At 42.5% G+C, this 17738-nt stretch overlaps 1 protein-coding gene across 1 annotated transcript in view; it reads right to left on the bottom strand.

Moving 5' to 3' along the window:
* The window catches only part of asic2 (acid-sensing (proton-gated) ion channel 2), a 450674-nt gene that overhangs the window by 14942 nt on the left and 417994 nt on the right, over positions 1 to 17738 (bottom strand). Inside the window, exons 4-6 of the mRNA XM_080488572.1 lie at positions 12921 to 13048; positions 3260 to 3410; positions 2877 to 2933 (exon numbers count right to left, since the gene is read on the bottom strand). Of these exons, the coding sequence (XP_080344698.1) occupies positions 2877 to 2933; positions 3260 to 3410; positions 12921 to 13048 (336 nt within the window). The remainder of the gene's footprint in view (positions 1 to 2876; positions 2934 to 3259; positions 3411 to 12920; positions 13049 to 17738) is intronic.

Raw genomic sequence — 17738 nt, 5'->3', positions numbered from 1 at the left:
AGTAGACTGCTAATGTGAGGCGGGTGCGCTAGCCACTGTGCCATCGCGCGGCCTATTTATGTATATTAAAAAAATGTTCTTCAGAACTTTACACATAAGTCACCATTTCAAGCTTAAAAAGACTCTATATATTTAAAAATAATAAATCCACTGGGTTCCTGCTATCGAGTCCCACAGTCCTATTTTCTCATATTACACTGTTCTTCCTCAGCTGACTTACATGAGATACCACCTACTCGGTAATTTGGCTGAGTCACGCTTCGTGTGTCTTAACGTTTTACAACACTGCGAGTGCGTAACCTGCCTGCCGTTTTTGACGCGTCGGCCTTTCGCGACAAAATCGTCACACGCCGGCAAAGAATGGAAAGAAACACCTCTTCAACACCCTGCTGGCTTCAAAAGGTAAAAAGCTCCACTCTTAAGTGCTATCTGGGGAATTTCATTTAGATAAAATACCAAAGTTTCAGCGTTATCTGACTTTCATAAGTCCCTTGTGAGAATACTATGATATATTACTCAGAGGTGTTGGGAGCAGCTTCATAAAAAGTCTGAACAAAAAGTAAAAAAAAAAAAAAAAAAAAAAAAAAGAGTCAGATGATTATCTTCATCAGCAGAATGTGTCTGTATTTAATCAAACCGGAAGAGTTGATGTCAAATTGTGACACTGACGGAAAAAAAAAAACCCAGGCTGGTGAAATCCTTTTATATACGTGGTTGTATAATTTGCTTCAATGCAGAAAATATGAAGCATTATCTCTGCGACTCTCCATGCATTAAATTGAACTCTAACACTGTCTGGCCTGATGATGGTGGCAGACTTGATGAGCCCTTCACACACACTGCGAAATATTCAGATGACTCATCTTGATAAATCAGAGGAGAGTTCGGCGGGTACGCCCGTGAACTTTCCAGCGGAGCTCAACGGCAACTTCTGTGATCCACCAGCAGATGGCAGCACATATTATTCAACTTGTGGCTTTGTTTACATGACAGTGGCGCTCAGAGCCACTGAAAAGGCTACTTTTTGAACACGCAGGGAGATGGCAACTTTTCAAAAATGCAACCAATGGACGAACAAAAATGATCTGACACCGTTTACAACCCAACTTTTTGAAAATTCTCCACCCGTCTCTGTCTAAACAAGGGAAAACGCAACTTTTCGAAAGCACTCTGTCCAAGTGTTAAAGAGGGAAAAGTCAACTTTTTGAAAGCTCTTTGACTCTGTGTAAACGCTCAGAAAACACAACTTTTTGAAAACGATCTCGCCAAACTAAACAGAGGCCAGGGCAACTGTTGGAAAAAGGTTCCCAAGGTGGAACTTTTTGAAATTACTCTCCATGTAAAGAGCAGAAAATGCAACATTTTGTAACGATCCATGTCCGTTTAAATGGCAGAAAATGCAACTTTTTGAAAATGCTCCAACTCCGTCTCTGTGTTTACTTGCTTTCTGTTGATTTGTTCAGCAGATTGACTGAAGACGTTTCAGAAGTTTATCAGCTCCATAAATCACAATATCTAGTGAAAGATGATTTATTTGAAGAAAAGAAATGCTGATTCAGTTTCTCTTGGAACTTTAAAGAAGTAAAAACAACACAACATGAGTCATTAATCCTTTATTGACCCTCATTAACCCAAACGTCTGAATAGGCAGAAATTCTCATTTCATATCTTCAAAAATAAATAATTAAGTGAGGCATGTGATAACTTGCCACATGATAAAATGTCAGCCTTTATATTTTGTTCCCTCAGCCTTCAAACTTCCCTGTTGAATAAGACTTGACTGCTGTGAATCTGATCCATCATCATGTGAGTAAGTACAATCAAATTAAAAACTGAATATGATTTAATTTAATTCATGTCACATATAATTCTAATATAAATGTAAACTGGAAAACATTTCAAACTTCAAGTAATTAACTTGTTTAATGCAAGTGTATTGCTTTCATTGCTTTCGATGTTTTTATGAAAATAAAATGTGTGTGTTATATTAATTTCTTTGTTTAAGCAAAACAAATATTAATAAAATTTTATCTTATCATTAAAAAAAAAGATCTCAAAATATTTTTATTATAAAAAAACATGTCACTAATATAGAGAAACAGACAAAACTATTAGTTTTCATAGTAAAATAAGCTTTTGAATAGAATAGAATAGAATAGAATAGGACAAAAAGCATTAATCCCAAAGGGAAATTCGTAGAATTTGAAAAAATCAACTAAAATCAACATGATCATTAATTGAAAAACAGCCCATATGTGTATTGCAATATCTAATATGAAACAATATTAAACATTATGCTTATTATATTGTATTTATTGTACAATAAAAATTGTGCTGTACAACAGTGTGTCAAACTACATTTGACTGGAATACAATCAGAAAATTCAACTGGTAATGGACATTTATGTTTTATATATACACAACTTTCTATATTTTATAAGTTATTCGTCATTGTGGTTTAAAACATTAACATTTGTACATAAGAACAACTGATTTTTCTTGAAGGGATTAAATGATATGAACCACCCTGAGCGTGGGAACACGGTTCGAATCCCCTTTGCAGCAGGAAAATAAATGCCAGTGAAAAGTTTCCACAAACTAGATATTCAAGTACAGCATGGGAAACTATGAAGTACACAGAATATGTACTTTCCATTTTCAAACCATTCCAATGGCTTTAACTGGAGCCGTGCGGAGCTTAAAACTCTTTAAGTGTTGCTCATCTGTAAAGCTGGCTCAGCATTAAATCTCTGTGTCAACAGCAGCAGATACTCAAATCCTCCGCAGAGGCAATAATCGGTCGTAAACTCGCATTTAGGAAGTGTGTGTGTGTGTGTGTGTGTGATGGACGTGCACGTGTGCGTGTGCAGACTCACCGAGGGCGGGCTCGGCGCAGTCTTTGTACTGCTCAGGTGTGCAGTACGACGCGTCGCCTGGGAGGAGTGAGAACAGAGCACTCCACTCAATCACAGTGTTTAGACACAAACTTTTGGAGTCAACAGAGTGTAAACAAGTCGATGGGCGAAGCAATCCGGCGCCCTCTCCTCTCTCCCCACGTTTAATCCTGCAGCTTTTTGAAAAACGCCGACACCCAAATCCACTATTGACTGCTCATATCAATACGAGGCCTCTGCGATGTTTAATCCCACGTAAAAAATACTGCCAACCCTTGCTGGAAACGCCTCGATATGAATGCACGTCCAATACATCATCCCCCGCCGCGCCGCCAGTCTCACCTCTCTCCTCTATTGCCACTCACCGGGCATGTGCACCATCCTGCAGTTGCAGTTCTCCACGATGTAGCGCGTCTCGCAGTCGATCCTGCAGGCCGTCACACTGTAAACCTGGAAGAAGCCCGACTCCAGAGCTTTGGATTCACACTCCCCCCACGGGGGCGGCAGGTAGGTCAGCTGCAGGAAGGAGACAGGAAATGAATGTCATGATTCGCACACAGTGGAGTGCAGGCACATTTCCAAGAAAAACAGCAGTACAATCATTTTTTATTTATTTTATTTACGTATTTTTCTTTGTAAATACACACCCTGGCATGGCGGTTGCCATCTACAATATATGTTCTTCTGTAATAAAAAATATAGTGTCCCTATAAAGACTCATACAGTTCTCGCAAAACCCACTGTAACACACACCGTCTTCACATTTGCTTAAATGCAAAGGATTTCTGACTTTTAACATAACAAAAAAAAAAAGCAGCTTCAAGCTGTCGATGAGGCGTTTAACTCCCTTTTTCACAGTAACATCATACATTTAACAGTTGGCAGATGTATTTCTAACATGTCTGTATTGAGGGAGTTGTTGGGAGTCCAGGAGAAAATAGATTCCTTCCTCGTTTGCCTTCGGAGGTAACGGAGGCATGGAGGATCTTCTCAGACTCATTCGCACGCTGTCTGGAAAGAACAAAGCCCGAAACAGTGATTGCGTCGCTTCTACATGTCTGAAGTATTGATCACGGCTTCAGTCAGCAGAGCGCTGACTCCTTCCTCAGTGTGAAAGTGGCAAAATAAAAAGAAATGTGCATAGATTTCAGGAAGTCGTCCAAATTGTTATAAAATATAATGCAATAAAAGTCCAAATGTAATAACTGGTCAATAATTTAACAAGCCTAAAACTTAAAACTTTTTAATATCTATCAGGGAGGCAAAATATTTTCACCATAATACTGTAATAATTGCATAACATCATAAAGTGAGTTAATGATTTATGGTTTGCACTACTTCAATTTAAAAAAACACTGAAAACACGACTTCTAAAAGTTTGGACTATTTATTTATACGTATATCTTTAAACATTTTATGCTATTTATGTATTTCTGTTGCCCAAATTATTTATAGTCTTCTGTCCTCTATAATCTGAAATCTATTTCTCCTATTCGCCGTACAAAATAATGTATGAGCACTAAACATATTAAGATCACATTTAAATTCTTGTTAAGTCTTATTATATTATTGACAGTGATTACATTATGGATTTTATTACATTTTTGTAATTACATTTTGAGTTCCGCAACTTTTGTGACATTATCGACCAGTTATTACATTTCTGGTTTTATTCCATTATATTTTATTAAACCAGCCAACCAGTACTTTATTCTAGAAAACTGAGGAGTTTGAACATTGGTCTAACTGTCATGAGAGTGTTTTATCATTTTATTGAATCTCTTCTGACTTTTTCCAATGTCTGTTAGTCAGTCAGCGTCAAAAACAAACAAAGTGTCGTAAAAAGTTCACGCGTTACCCACTCGACAACCTCAACGAGTTAAACAGAACCAGAGCCATGAAAAGAACCTCAGGCGCTCCGGTTGCTCCACAACCGTAAATACATGTATCAGTGTTTACAGTGTATTGTATGAGTGCTGTTTTCTATTATATCTGTTTTACTGCTGACTGAACCACTCTGGGATAAGACAGTTTACCTCGACCTTGATGTTTGACAGACTCAGCCTAATATACTCCTAATACACTCACATTAACATAAACGTTGGTCGCTTATGACCCAGGTAAAAAAACTAACAAAAAACCCCAAAAAGTCGCTTTCCAAGAACCCCAGTGGAAAAAGCCGGTAGTTTGTAGAATACAAACGTCTCAGATAGTATCCTCAGATGAAACATTAGGATAATATCTGGAACCAGACCTTAATAAATGTGGTGTGGTGCAAGTCTATTACGGTTCAGCAGAGGGACGTCAGATCTCTTCAGGGAAACAGGTGGCTGCGGCTGTGAGAAGGAAGGAATAAAGGATCCGACCAGATGTCCTTTTATCTGCTGAATCCTCTCGCGCTCGCAAACAGCTGTGATCCTCCCGTACGTTTCCCGATGAAAACCCGTCGTTACCCCATGTCCTCAATTCCCTTCGCTGCTGCCTAACGCAAAAACAAAAACCCATTTTAAATTCATAACTGAATTGTCCCTGTTTATTGCTTCATGATATCTTATTTATTGTCTATTTTTTCATCCCTTTCCACACCTTGAATGCGATCCTCAACGTTGGGATACTTCAGTCGGGTAGCAGGGGTTTGTGGGGATTGTGTGTATGAACAGGAACAGGAACATTAGACATGATGGAGGTTGTCTGAGGCCCGGTTAATGCCACAGTTCAATAGTTTTTTTTGCATTTTTCTTTCAGAAATCGCTCACGTCGACGCAGCAACGTTTTGAAAACGGTATCAGTTTACATGGAAACAGTAGAAAATCTTGAGCACGGTGTAGTGGCACGCCAGGTCACGGGGTGGTGCCGTTTTGTTTTTGGAATGAAACCGTACACAATATGCTCTGAACGATGACAATGGCGAGTACACCGGCATTTGTATGGACGGGCGACAAACTTCGAATTCGGACTGGGTGTCGTGACACTCTGGAGGAAACATTGTTTTATTGTCCACCTACTGAGCATGTGCAGTAGCAGCGTTTCCCCCCCCCCAAAAAAGTGGCATTTTTCATTTGTTAGCATGGAAACAGTTTTCGATAAGTTCCACCATTTAAAAAAAAAAGTTGTGTTTTCAGTGGCTCCGAGCACCGTTGTCGTGTACTTGAAAACTTTGTTGTATAAAACGGGGATTAAATGTCAAGAGAGACCTACTTCTGTGGTAGGATTTACTTCCACAGTACACAGACTCGTAGTATTTAGACTTCACCCAATTACTTGCATAAAATCGCGAGCGCTAATGTTTCTTAGCCAGCAGGAATAAATATTTAACACATTTGTGGATGGATTTATGCAATTTTTTATTTTTTTTTCAACTGCAGGCTTCGAGGAACGCACACACACACGCACCGCGCCCACAATGTGGATGGATAATGACAGCAGCTCTCCGAAAAACGCATTCCCCGGCTATTGAAACTCGGCCAGTACCGAGGAGCAGAGGAGCCTCGCAACAAAAGCAGGCGGCGCGGGAAACAATTCAACAGATAGCCAGAGTCTGTCGGAAGAATCCCACGGCGCCCGGTGATACGCGCACAAATGTTCTCCTCCTGCTCCCGCTGCTCGGAGCGCCGGGACAACAGATGAAGGATGAGGGACACCGGGCGGAGCGGCGCGGAGGCCCATCTGCTCCGCAGCGGCGAGGCGATGGGGTCCAGCCGCGCGCCGTCCCCATCACCCGCCGCTCATTGTCGCCGCAGTGCTTACCGAGCGTAGCAGCTCCCGCCTTCCTGCCAAAGAGCTCCATATTTTTATTTTTTTTTATTTTGGATGAGGCAAATGACAACATCCTGCCAGGTGAAACTTGGCTGCGATCGGCTTGTTTTTAGCGGTGACGGGATTTGAAGCCCCGCCGCCCTGTCAGGTCATGTTGTCAGCTCTACTTGCAGAAGGTTTAACGCTGTCGGAGTCACCTCTCCAACGCTGAGAACAATCCGGCTCCTAACGCTCAAGTACGTTAATCATTCTAATTTAAACAATGGGACTCGTCTGTGGAGAGGAAGGCCGCAGTTCATTGTATTCACGGACGTACTGCATCTGTCCTCATATAAAAACAGTTGAAAAGTCAAATATAAGCAGCATTGTTGTCATTATCTCTCTAAATTGTGTAAATCGGGTGAAAATGAATTGAACATTCAGTGGATTATATTAATTATGTGAAGCTTTCCTAATGATATGAATGAACCGACTGGAGGAGAGTTCGGTCCTTGTCCAAGAACGCAGTCGCGCTCATTTCAGCTCCAACAGGCCGTGGCAGTTAATGAAACGTCTCCTCATACACAGTATGTCTATGATGCTACTTAGAATGGTGCCGGTTCACTTCAATTGAGCAGATAAGGGATAGTTATCTGATTTAGGACCACGTATGAGAGTTTGGACTTTGTCATTAAAAAAATCTAATATGGGTCACATATGGGCCAAAGAAAAAGCCCCTTTTTATTGAAGGGGGAATGTAGCCTCCAGAAGCTTCTCGCCGTCCCAGGCTATGATGTCTCCTGTGATAATTATAATGCCCTCTAACACGTCAGCACGAGTGATGAGCACCAACATCAAGCTGCTATTCATTTTGCCGGGAGACTTAAGAAGGGTGCGCCTCGGCAATTCTTAACCTTTAAATTCACCTTCACACCTCGGCTAATCTTCACTTCTGGCCTAACGAGAGTCGACCGCGGCTGACGCCAGATCTGATTATTCCCCTGTAATCAGATAATCCGGGGTGCTCAATATCACTTTTCAATGTGTTCAGACGCGCTGACCTGATTATAGTCTATCTAATAAGAGCCGAGGCCTGTGCCCTACTCAGTGTGTTATTAATCAACGCTCTGTTCCCCTTATGTACCAGAGCAGTGCTTTATTGTGGCGTTCCAGCCTGGAGAGAAATGAGGGGCGGTGTTAACAAAAGTTGGGTTACGGTGAGGCGAGGGCGTTAGCGCCGCGTGAGTCATCTCTTTGGTTGAAGCCGGTCTCAGCAAGGAATCGGTACACAAAAGGAGTCCCGAGCTCTCCCAAAGAAAATTGCTGTCATTTCTGTCTTTTTATCCCTCCAGGTAGGACTGACGTAAACCACAACACAAAGGCCCCAAGCAGGACTCAAAAGGTATTGAATGAATAATGGCAGCATGGACACTTTTCTCTTTTTTTTTTTGTATCCTCGAGAAGAATTACTTTTTTTTTTTAACCATATGGGACACCGTGCCCTTTTTTGCTTTACTTAAAAGCCCTCCGAAGGGCAATTTCTGTGTCTGGAGAGCTGAAATCTTAAATAGCCTTCCTTCAACCACCGGGCTTTGTATTCTGTGTATTTAGCACTTTGTCAAAGTCACAACCAAACTGATCTCTATCCATTTTAATGTCTTCGCCCCAGATACTCACTGCAATCATCATTAGAGCAAATGTTTCTGGACAGATTTGAAAGTGGAGGAGAAGAAGCCTGGAGAGACAGGTGGGAACTTCTCACAGGGGGAGGTTTCTTCCCGGTAGTTGTGATGCAAAGTGCACGCCTGCATTCATTTGCCGCTGTGCCCCCCCCCCCCCGGTGAGCGGGCTAGTGGCAGTGTTTTTGCGGCGGGCAGGCAGAGCTGGAGGTCCGTCCTCGCCCCGTCGGTCACACAACCAGGCTGACAGATGAGCTGAGACAGAAACCCTGGAGGCTCATTACCCAAGAGGCCTAACCATCTCGGGATGGATCTTTTTCTTCTTCTTCCTCTTCACTCTTCTTCTCTCTCCTGCCCGTCGCTGAGGTACTTTTCTGTGTCTCTGATTCGCACGGAGCTGTGATGTACGGAGGTGAGATTTCAGCTGGATTTTGTTGGAGGGAAGTCTTTTAAACTCAAACTGAAATACATCACTGACTTCTCTGCAGTGCCATCCATTCTTATTAAGCGTGTCTGCAATGACGGTGAAAATCACATCATCTAGGATGTAGTGGAAAGTTATTGTCTTTGGCACTACTCTATAGTAACTACTTCTGGACTTGTAGTAGCTGCTTTGCATTGGGTGCCACTGGGATATCTTACTTTTCGAAAGAATAATTTAAAGTATTTGTCTTTGATTCACATTGGTGTATAACCACGAGAAACACAGCGACATGGCAGGAAATGTGTGTGTGTGTGTGTGTGTGTGTGTGTGTGTGTGTGTGTGTGTGTGTGTGTGTGTGTGTGTGTGTGTGTGTGTGTGTGTGTGTGTGTGTGTGTGTGTGTGCGCACATAAAAATGGGCCCAAGCCTGATATTGCACACACACCCAAAGTGAACACTGTGTGTGAAAGACACACAAACTAATATCTATTTAACAGTGCTGAGGACTGTTAGGAATCAGGAATACAGTTTCCCGATCGCACAAAAAAACCCTACAAAATACATATTTAGCAAAGATGCTGCAGTTATTTTGGCTCAACACAACTTCTACTGATGGACGTCAGGCAAAGAGTTGTCTCCTCTTAGGTTTTGCAATCATTTCTGTTGCTGTTTTTTTGATGGTTTTGATAAACTTCCTTTATCTTCATGTGCGAATCCACAGCACAACATTGCCTTTTGCGTTTGTGGTAGCTCATTAATCGAACGGGAGGCGGAACTTTCAGCCATCAGGCTTCTCTTGTGTGGATCCAGCTCCAGTTCCAGTTCGGGAGGTTCTCTTTTGAGGTTTGTGGATTTATGATAGTCTGTTTGTGTCAATCTATTTTTTGCTTTTTACTCCCTGTATTTGTTCTACCCTTTACTTTCTTTCCCCTGACTAGAAACAGACTCGCAGATATTCTTCCTTCCTTCTGTTCCGTCTCCTTTGCTTGCTCACGTGGGCTTGTTGGGCATACAATTGCCCTGAGATGACTGTGTTGTTGTATTTTTCAGTTTTATATAAATAAAACTGAATTGAAAATAAATCAGTTACTCCATGGTGAACTCAAAACAACAAAACACAGAAACAATATCTTTTCATCACTTGATAAAGCCTTGTTTGCTCAAGATGTTATTCATTGTGTTTTTATTAATTGATCATCCACAGAATGCAAACAGCATGCTCTATGAAGTATATTAATAGATTTGATCTGATCTGTCATTATTCATACTAGGACTGACCAAGCAAATTCAACCGTTATATTTCTTGGTCTTTATCCTGTCTGTGTTGGTTGGTCATTGGTTTGACTGGATTTTCTTTAACATGTGAATTACAGCATGCGACTCGTGCACTCAGATTGGTCCTAATAGTTTAATACAGTTTGAATGGCCAGGGGAGTTGACAGTGTGCAGCGGTAAGAGCCAGAAATCCTATTGAAGGGATGTTTGTTGGGCCCTATGCTCGCCTGGATCAGTCAACCAAAGAGAGGGGGAATAGAAAGTTGAGCGTAGTGAACGGCAGAACATCCTCCCAAACTTCGACAGACATTAGTGCAAGTTATGGCTCTATGAAACACACTCTTAGTGGCTGTCGAGAAGATTGAGCGAGCCTACAAATAAGACTCCCTTTACCCGCATAAATTGGTATCTGCATTTGAAACGTTGTCATGTGCCACTGCCTCCATACTCCCGTATGTCCCTTACATGGGTGTGGTTGTTAAGCAATACATTCAGCAGTGGGCAGTGTAATTTAGGGTGGTGTAATACAAAAGATCAATGGTCCTCCCAATTACTTTTTATCACTTCTTTGTCCTGATGCCCATGTGAGTTGAGGTAATATCGTAGACTTACATCTCTCCCTACACACTTTTACACGGTCCCTTCTAAGTTATATCGTCTTCTTTTTTCCTTTTGCTGGTAGCACATGAGCTATACTGGACAACACTGCTCCTACAGGTCATCAGTGATATTACTCCATTTGCTATGCATTTAAGCTTCCTGGATATATAATTCCGCACATGATCAATGCGTTTGATGCATATCATTTGAGCATAGAATAGAATAGAATAGAATAGAATAGCCTATAATTGGCATCATACATGTATTACAAAATGAGGTAGCTGCTCCTTTCACAATGCAATAAAGAAAGAAATGTAGCATACATCACCAGTGAGTGTGTGAGTTAAGGTCAGTAATGGCTCCGGCAAGGAAACAGTTTCTGTTTGTTTTTGTTTCGATGCACCTGAAGCGCCTGCCGGAAGGCAACAGGTCAAACAGATGGAAGCCTGCAGGGTGTCGCTCACTCTCCTCTGCACAGATTGATGTGAATTGGACTTGTTGCACATTGTCCCGTCCTGAGTGGACGATGCTTCAGCTGGAAACGTGGTGCGTAACACTAGATGATGCAGCGTCATCATGCACGATGTAAATTATGGCTTAACTGTGCATTTGCCTCATGCGCCGGTGAAACTGAAAAAAAACAATCCGATCACCAGCCCAGGATAAAGAACAGCTTCTCTCTTGATTCTCTCGTGAGACTTGGTTCAAGATTAGAGGCCTCAGTGTGGTTTAGCTTTTTAAATGGAAAAATCATATTATTTTAGATGATTTGCAAAATGTGGATGTGTCTCTTTTTAAAACTCTATGCCATTTGATTTCATCATCTTCCACATATTTTTTTCATCAAATCATAAAGTATTTCAGGCGGCTTTTAAGCATCTTAATGGCACACACAGCTTTAGAAGGATATTTGCTCGTGTGTCAATCCAAGACTTATCCAGTTAAATTAGGTGTAAGAAATTAGTTCGTAGATAAAAAGTCCGCTGTAAGCCGATTACTTACAGCAGCAACAGCCGTCATTTACAAAATCACAGCGAGGCTTCCTGCCGCAGCTTTACAGCCACACTCATTGTTTAGGTTTTTGGCTCGAAACATACAGTTTTTATTCTCTCTCTCTGGACTGGCAGTGTAGTTTTTTTTTTTTGCTGGCAGGCAGTCTTTTTCCACACAAAGGGCTATAAAGAACCAACTGTACAGTCCCGGCTCTGCACCAAACAGGCAAAGTTTGAAACAAACTGGTGAACGCTGTTCAGCCTGTCGCAGCTAAAGATAGAGGTAATTGGCAGCGTGATGAGATGAGAGACAAATTATTTAAAAGCTTTAATCGTCAGAGCTGGGATTGATATTTACTTGCCAAAGTAAATCCGCTGGTAGACATACTGTAAGCGTTGCGAGCACTGACAGGGAATGGCGAACGAAAACAAAACATCATTGATGCGCCAGACTCCGAGGCCGTCTGAGAAGTGAGAGGGCCGTGATTTTCTTCTTGACATGAATCTGTCTGCTCAGTGAAGGGCAATCCCGACAACTCCCACTACTGAGCCTGACAATACATCTCGAGCAGCTCGGCATGGAGAGGGTAGAATGAGACAGATGAGTAAAACTAAAGAAAACACAGAAAGGCTAGACCGCTAAAAGTGAAAGACAGAGCTGATAGCCTCAGCCAACTGACACGGCATCAACAAGTCACAACAGACAGATTTGATATTGTAGGATAGAAAAAGAAACCTTTCAGAGGAGCTTCTGCTACTCAAGTATTTCTTATTAATTTTTTTTTGGGAATGTGGAAAAACAACCTTGATAAGATGACGAATGTCAGCAGAGAAAAGGCTATCTCCATCAAATACCAGCAGCTGCATGTGTCTGTGAGTCTACAGCTTTTAATACTGGCCTTGTGAGATGGAACTGAAGCTGCGGCGTGACGGAGTGGAGCTCGAGTGGAAAACCTCTCGACTAGAAAGGTCACAGCCAGTGACGGAAGACAACGCGAGGGAGTTCATCATTTGTCTGTCTTCCTCCACCGAGAGAATACCGGGGCCAAATGAGGGATGAGGGATCCAGGGAGGACTGGGACACACAATCAGCTATAAGCCTCCCCGCCCGCCCGCACACATGCATGCAGACAATCCCATCATGGCTGCCATGGGAGGTTGTTCATCACCGATGGTGTTTTCCTTTCTTTTTTTGTCCTTATCTCCTACTGATAAGTTGAATGTGTGGCTCACCAGTGAAAAACATCCCGGCGAAGAGAAATGAGTTTAAAAAAAAAAAAAAAAGCTATTAACTGTGTATCGGTGGAAGTCAGGGACACCTACCCTCTGCTCCTGCGTGGCTACAAAAGTCTGGAAGCCGGGGGCCACTCCGAAGCCCAGCTCGTGGACGAACGGGGGCTCCGCCTGGCTGTGGATCTGCACACGCACTCCCGCTTCAAATGCCGTGTCCTCTGCAAGGGAAAGAGACGGAAAAGACCCAGTTAGCTGATTTATTCCATCAATAAACAAATGGGAGGGGGGGGGGGGGGATTAAATGCATTGGCTGGTTCAGATAAACAGTTCGAGGGCAGAAGAAGCTGTTTACACTCAGCAGACGGAGAGTCCAAAAACAGAATTTTGAAGTAACCTTTCAGCAATGAATTCTGGGCCCTTCGACTTAAAGCCACGGGCTTTTAAGATTGCGTTTATTATGACACACTCTGCAAGACGGGCCGTCCCATTCGCCGTGACATCAAACATAAGCAGTGAAGAGGGATTGCTGCTGACTCCATAGATGAAAAGACCTTTATCCCTTCATTCAGAGCACTCCTATGCACACACACACACACACACACACACACACACACACACACACACACACACACACACACACACACACACACACACACACACACACACACAGAGGGACGGAAAGAGCCATAACATTTATGGGCCAAGAGAGAGCAGTCTCCGGAGAGATCGATAATGTTCTCTATCCTCGTCCTCTCCTTCAGTCATGTGCTGCCAGACATTCAATCAAAGCTTTGCCCCAATACCAGCTGACCGAGCGGACACCTTGGGGTGCACTGAAACCAAGACGTTGGGAGCCTTTCAGCACGACTGGACTCACAAATCGACACACTGCTCACACAGACACACGGCCGCATCACTCGCTGTGATGGACTCATCAATCAAACATCTGCAGTGAGTGATACTGCGACAGCCTGGACACATTAATATTAAGAAATAAATGAGGGCATCAAACATGCTTCTTTTGCGCTGTGTGTGTGTGTGTCTTTGTGTACGTATTGAAAATGAATGCGCGCTGTGTCAGTCGAGTTTTTGAGTCGATCAGATAAAGTAAAAAATTGTGCACACATAGGATTACTGCTTTGAAGCATAAGTGTGATGGGATTTTTTTACTTATGTGGCACATTTTACCACTTGACCTGATCAATCACACACTCATTCACTTACACACCCTATGGGAGCAATATGGGGTTCATTGTCATGCCCAAGGATGCTTTAACACATGGCCAGATTGGTGATTGAACCTCCAACCTTGGGTTTGGAAAAATACTCACTCTATCACCTGAGCCAGAGCTGCCTCTAGCATGACTGTACTACGATGACCGATTATTGACTTTCTATGAACGTGCGTCAGACTTCGTCATGTTCTGCGCATTGTTTGCCGTGTCTTTCAGGATATATTGTCCCGGCGCTCTCGGATCTGGCTGACAATGTCAACACTCTTCCCGCCTCTTCTAATTTCTATGACATCATTTACACGCAGCATGCGATCTCAGAGTGACATCTGGGTGTGTGCTCTACAGCATATGGCTGAAAGGCTGCAGAAACTCAAACACTGCACGCAATGCCAGGATCATGCTTCATGAGCATTAGTGTGGTCAGTGTTGATGCTGCTCTTAAATGAGCTCGAGCAGAAGACAAACCTGCAGTGTGTCCCATTAAATGTAGATAGCGTGCAGTCTATATATCGAGTAATTTTTGGCATCACCTCTGAATCAAAGTAATCCAAATGTGGAGATATAATTAATGAAACTGCATTTGTAATACACACCGTTGACCTGAAGATCCTTCTAAAACCACCAAGAGGTTGATTTCTAATTGTAGTTACCATTTGCTCATCTCCAACTGGTTCATTAGTGTGTGTTAAATCCAAAATTAAACATTTAAAATGATTCATCTAAGAAGGGAGTAGGCTTGAAAAGCTACAACTCTGCTCTTTCGTGTTTGTGTTCAAATCTCTGCAATAGAGAGAAAGAAGCCAACGTTGCAACTTACATATTGATACAGTGAGCAATTAAGCAGGTTAAATTAACAGTTGCTTTAAAATATATAATATATAAGATGGGAGGGTTTCTCACTTATTGACTCTATTCCTATGCTATCTGATCCAAAGAGACAGGTTTTATCATTTAGCAGGGCTTTAGCATATCCAATTGATTTTGTAGTCATGTACTCAAAGAGGAAAGCTAATGTGCCCATTTTATATTGGACTCTTGGCTTGTGTACGTGCACAGCAGTTCAAGAGGAAATTGTGGGTCAATATGGAACTCATGCGAAGAACGACGATATATTAAGAGTGGGATATTCTGAGAGTCACTTTGAGGAGAAGGACACATCTTGTGTCTGTCAGGTGAGATTAATTTCCCACCCCATTTGCATCGTCTTCATTTACAATAGGATTAGCTTGGGGAGCTACAGGGACATCCGAGCCATCTTGTGTCTGTGGACAAACCTTTGCAACCGACGCAAACAGAGCAAAGTGAGTTAGTCTGAAATGCCGATAGAAATCTTGACAGGTATCAACCACTCCTCTTTTATACAGTTTCAGAGGACGGTTCAGGGTGCCTCTGAACATCATGAGGATTTTTTTTTTTTACTCTTGTGGAGAGCGTGCTGACTGGAAACGTCCCCCAGTGGTACGGGAACAGAGAGTCAGCAGAGTAGCATGGGTACAAGACTCAAGGGGGAGTGTGGCCAGGGTGAGCAGGATGAAGGATACTCAACAGCCTCACAATGAACTGTTCAAGTGGCTGCGCTCGGGGCGACACCGTCGCCTCATCAAGGGAAAAACAGACGGACTCGGGCTCCAGTTTGCGTCTCATAAACACATAACTATACATACTGCAACGTTGCACATGAGACAGGCTGCACATTCTCTGTGTGAATGCACGTCCTCACTTTCACTACACTTTGCACTGTGTACATGTCAATTTGACCTATTTGTATTTGGGTATTATTTGGTATTTTTCTTTTGCATTTCTATAGTTTTACCCATTTGAACCATTTTCTACTTATAAAGCCTGGTGGAAAGTCACTGCATTTGACTGCCATACTACTATATGTGTATGTGACGAATAAAATCTAATCCAATCTGAAGCCAATTCTAGCAAATAGGAAGCAGTCCATCACCGAGTACAGAGAGATCTACAAGACAGCAAATAGCTTCAAACGCATGGTTTTGTACTGCAGGGAAGAAAAAAAAAGGAAGACCTGCAGAAAAGCCACATAGCCTTGAGAAATCACAAAGCAGGTAAATAACCCGGAGTTCACCTTTAAAATACACTAGAAATGTTTCCTCTGCTGTCTGATCCAAAGAGACCTGCTGTATCATCTCGCAGCAATTGAGTATATCCAATTGATTTCATATCCATGTGCTTGAAGATGAAAGTTAATGTGCACATTTTATAATCTGACTCCTGGCTCGTCTACATGGAAAGCAGCTTGAGCAGCAATCATCATTATGAAACTTATATGAAAGATGTACAGAGGATGCCCAGGAGTGGGCCGTTCAGCGAGGGAGACGACACGAGGCTGAAAATAAACAGCATTTACATATCCAGAGAGTCTGAAGAGGGTGAAGGGGATGTTAGTTTAATTTCTCAGCTCAATATTTCTAGAAAGAACAAAGTCAGAGATCATTTCTAAAGGCCGTGATGTCTTCAATCTGTTAATGTGGTATTCTGAAGGAAACACATTATATTTAACTATATATCTTCATAATAGATGTTGGACAAATGGCTCATTAGGAGTCCGAGCACAGTTGGATTCTACATAATTAGCCACTGAAAAACCCATAAAAGATCCATAGTGTTGAACAGGGTGACATATTCCTTTATTAAAATGAACTCTTTAAAAGTTTGTACCGTCGCCTCGACAAAACATGAAAACAGAAATCCCTGGTTGCTGGTTTTTGCGTCTCTCTCTCTCGTGTCCGTGCAGCGAAGTTGGACTTGTGGGAGTTTGAGACCAAATGTAAATGTTGTCGCAGTGTGATTGCGCAACACATACTTGTTAGCACGGGTTTTATCGGGGGAAACATGGGGATGAATACAAAAGATAAAGCCGTCGGCGATCTTTGACATAGCCGGCGCTCACGGAGGCAGATGTTTGAAGTTCAATCGATTCTCTGCGACATCTTCGCTAAACACAACTTCGCTGGCGACTAATTAGCAGCACTAATGTGGTCACTTCGCCAATATGCATATTTGCCCAGCTGGTGTGTGTGTGTGTGTGTGTGTGTGTGTGTGTGTGTGTGTGTGTGTGTGTGTGTGTGTGTGTGTGTGTGTGTGCGTGTGCGTGTGCGTGTGTGTGTCACATTTGGCATTCAAAGCTCTTTCCTGCAACGCAAACATCCCCACGCTTGATTTGACCGGGTGTTTGCAGTGAACGCTGGGTAATATCGCAACAAATTAGAACGAGCACAAACCCGGCAGTAATATTCCCGAGGCGCCACAATGAGCCACACTCGATTGGTGCTTTTGCATTCTTATCAATACGCACAAGCAGTCAAACTACAATTAACTGTAAATCTATTTGTAAATGAACGTCTGGTGAAAAATCGTTTCTACGGAGCACTTGAGCTAAAAGAGGCAAGAAATGGTGCATTTGGAGGGAGAATGGTGTTCAGCTAGGGATAACGGAGACAAGACAAATTATAGAGGGGAGCAGTCGGTGATGGAGGTCATGGCTCCTCTTGGCTGAGGCTTGACTTCCGGCTGGGCCAGGTCAAAATTATATTCTGTCTGACGGTACAATCTATTGCTGTTGTTCTGAGTCTAATGTCCCTCCAAAGATTACTGTAATTAGTTCTTTTTTGGGAGGCTGTGGAAACAAAAAAATGTCTATCAGGAC

This window comes from Lipophrys pholis, assembly GCF_963383615.2.
Source record: "Lipophrys pholis genome assembly, chromosome: 19".
Classification (NCBI taxonomy): domain Eukaryota; kingdom Metazoa; phylum Chordata; class Actinopteri; order Blenniiformes; family Blenniidae; genus Lipophrys; species Lipophrys pholis.
This window is presented reverse-complemented; position numbering and strand designations above follow the sequence as displayed.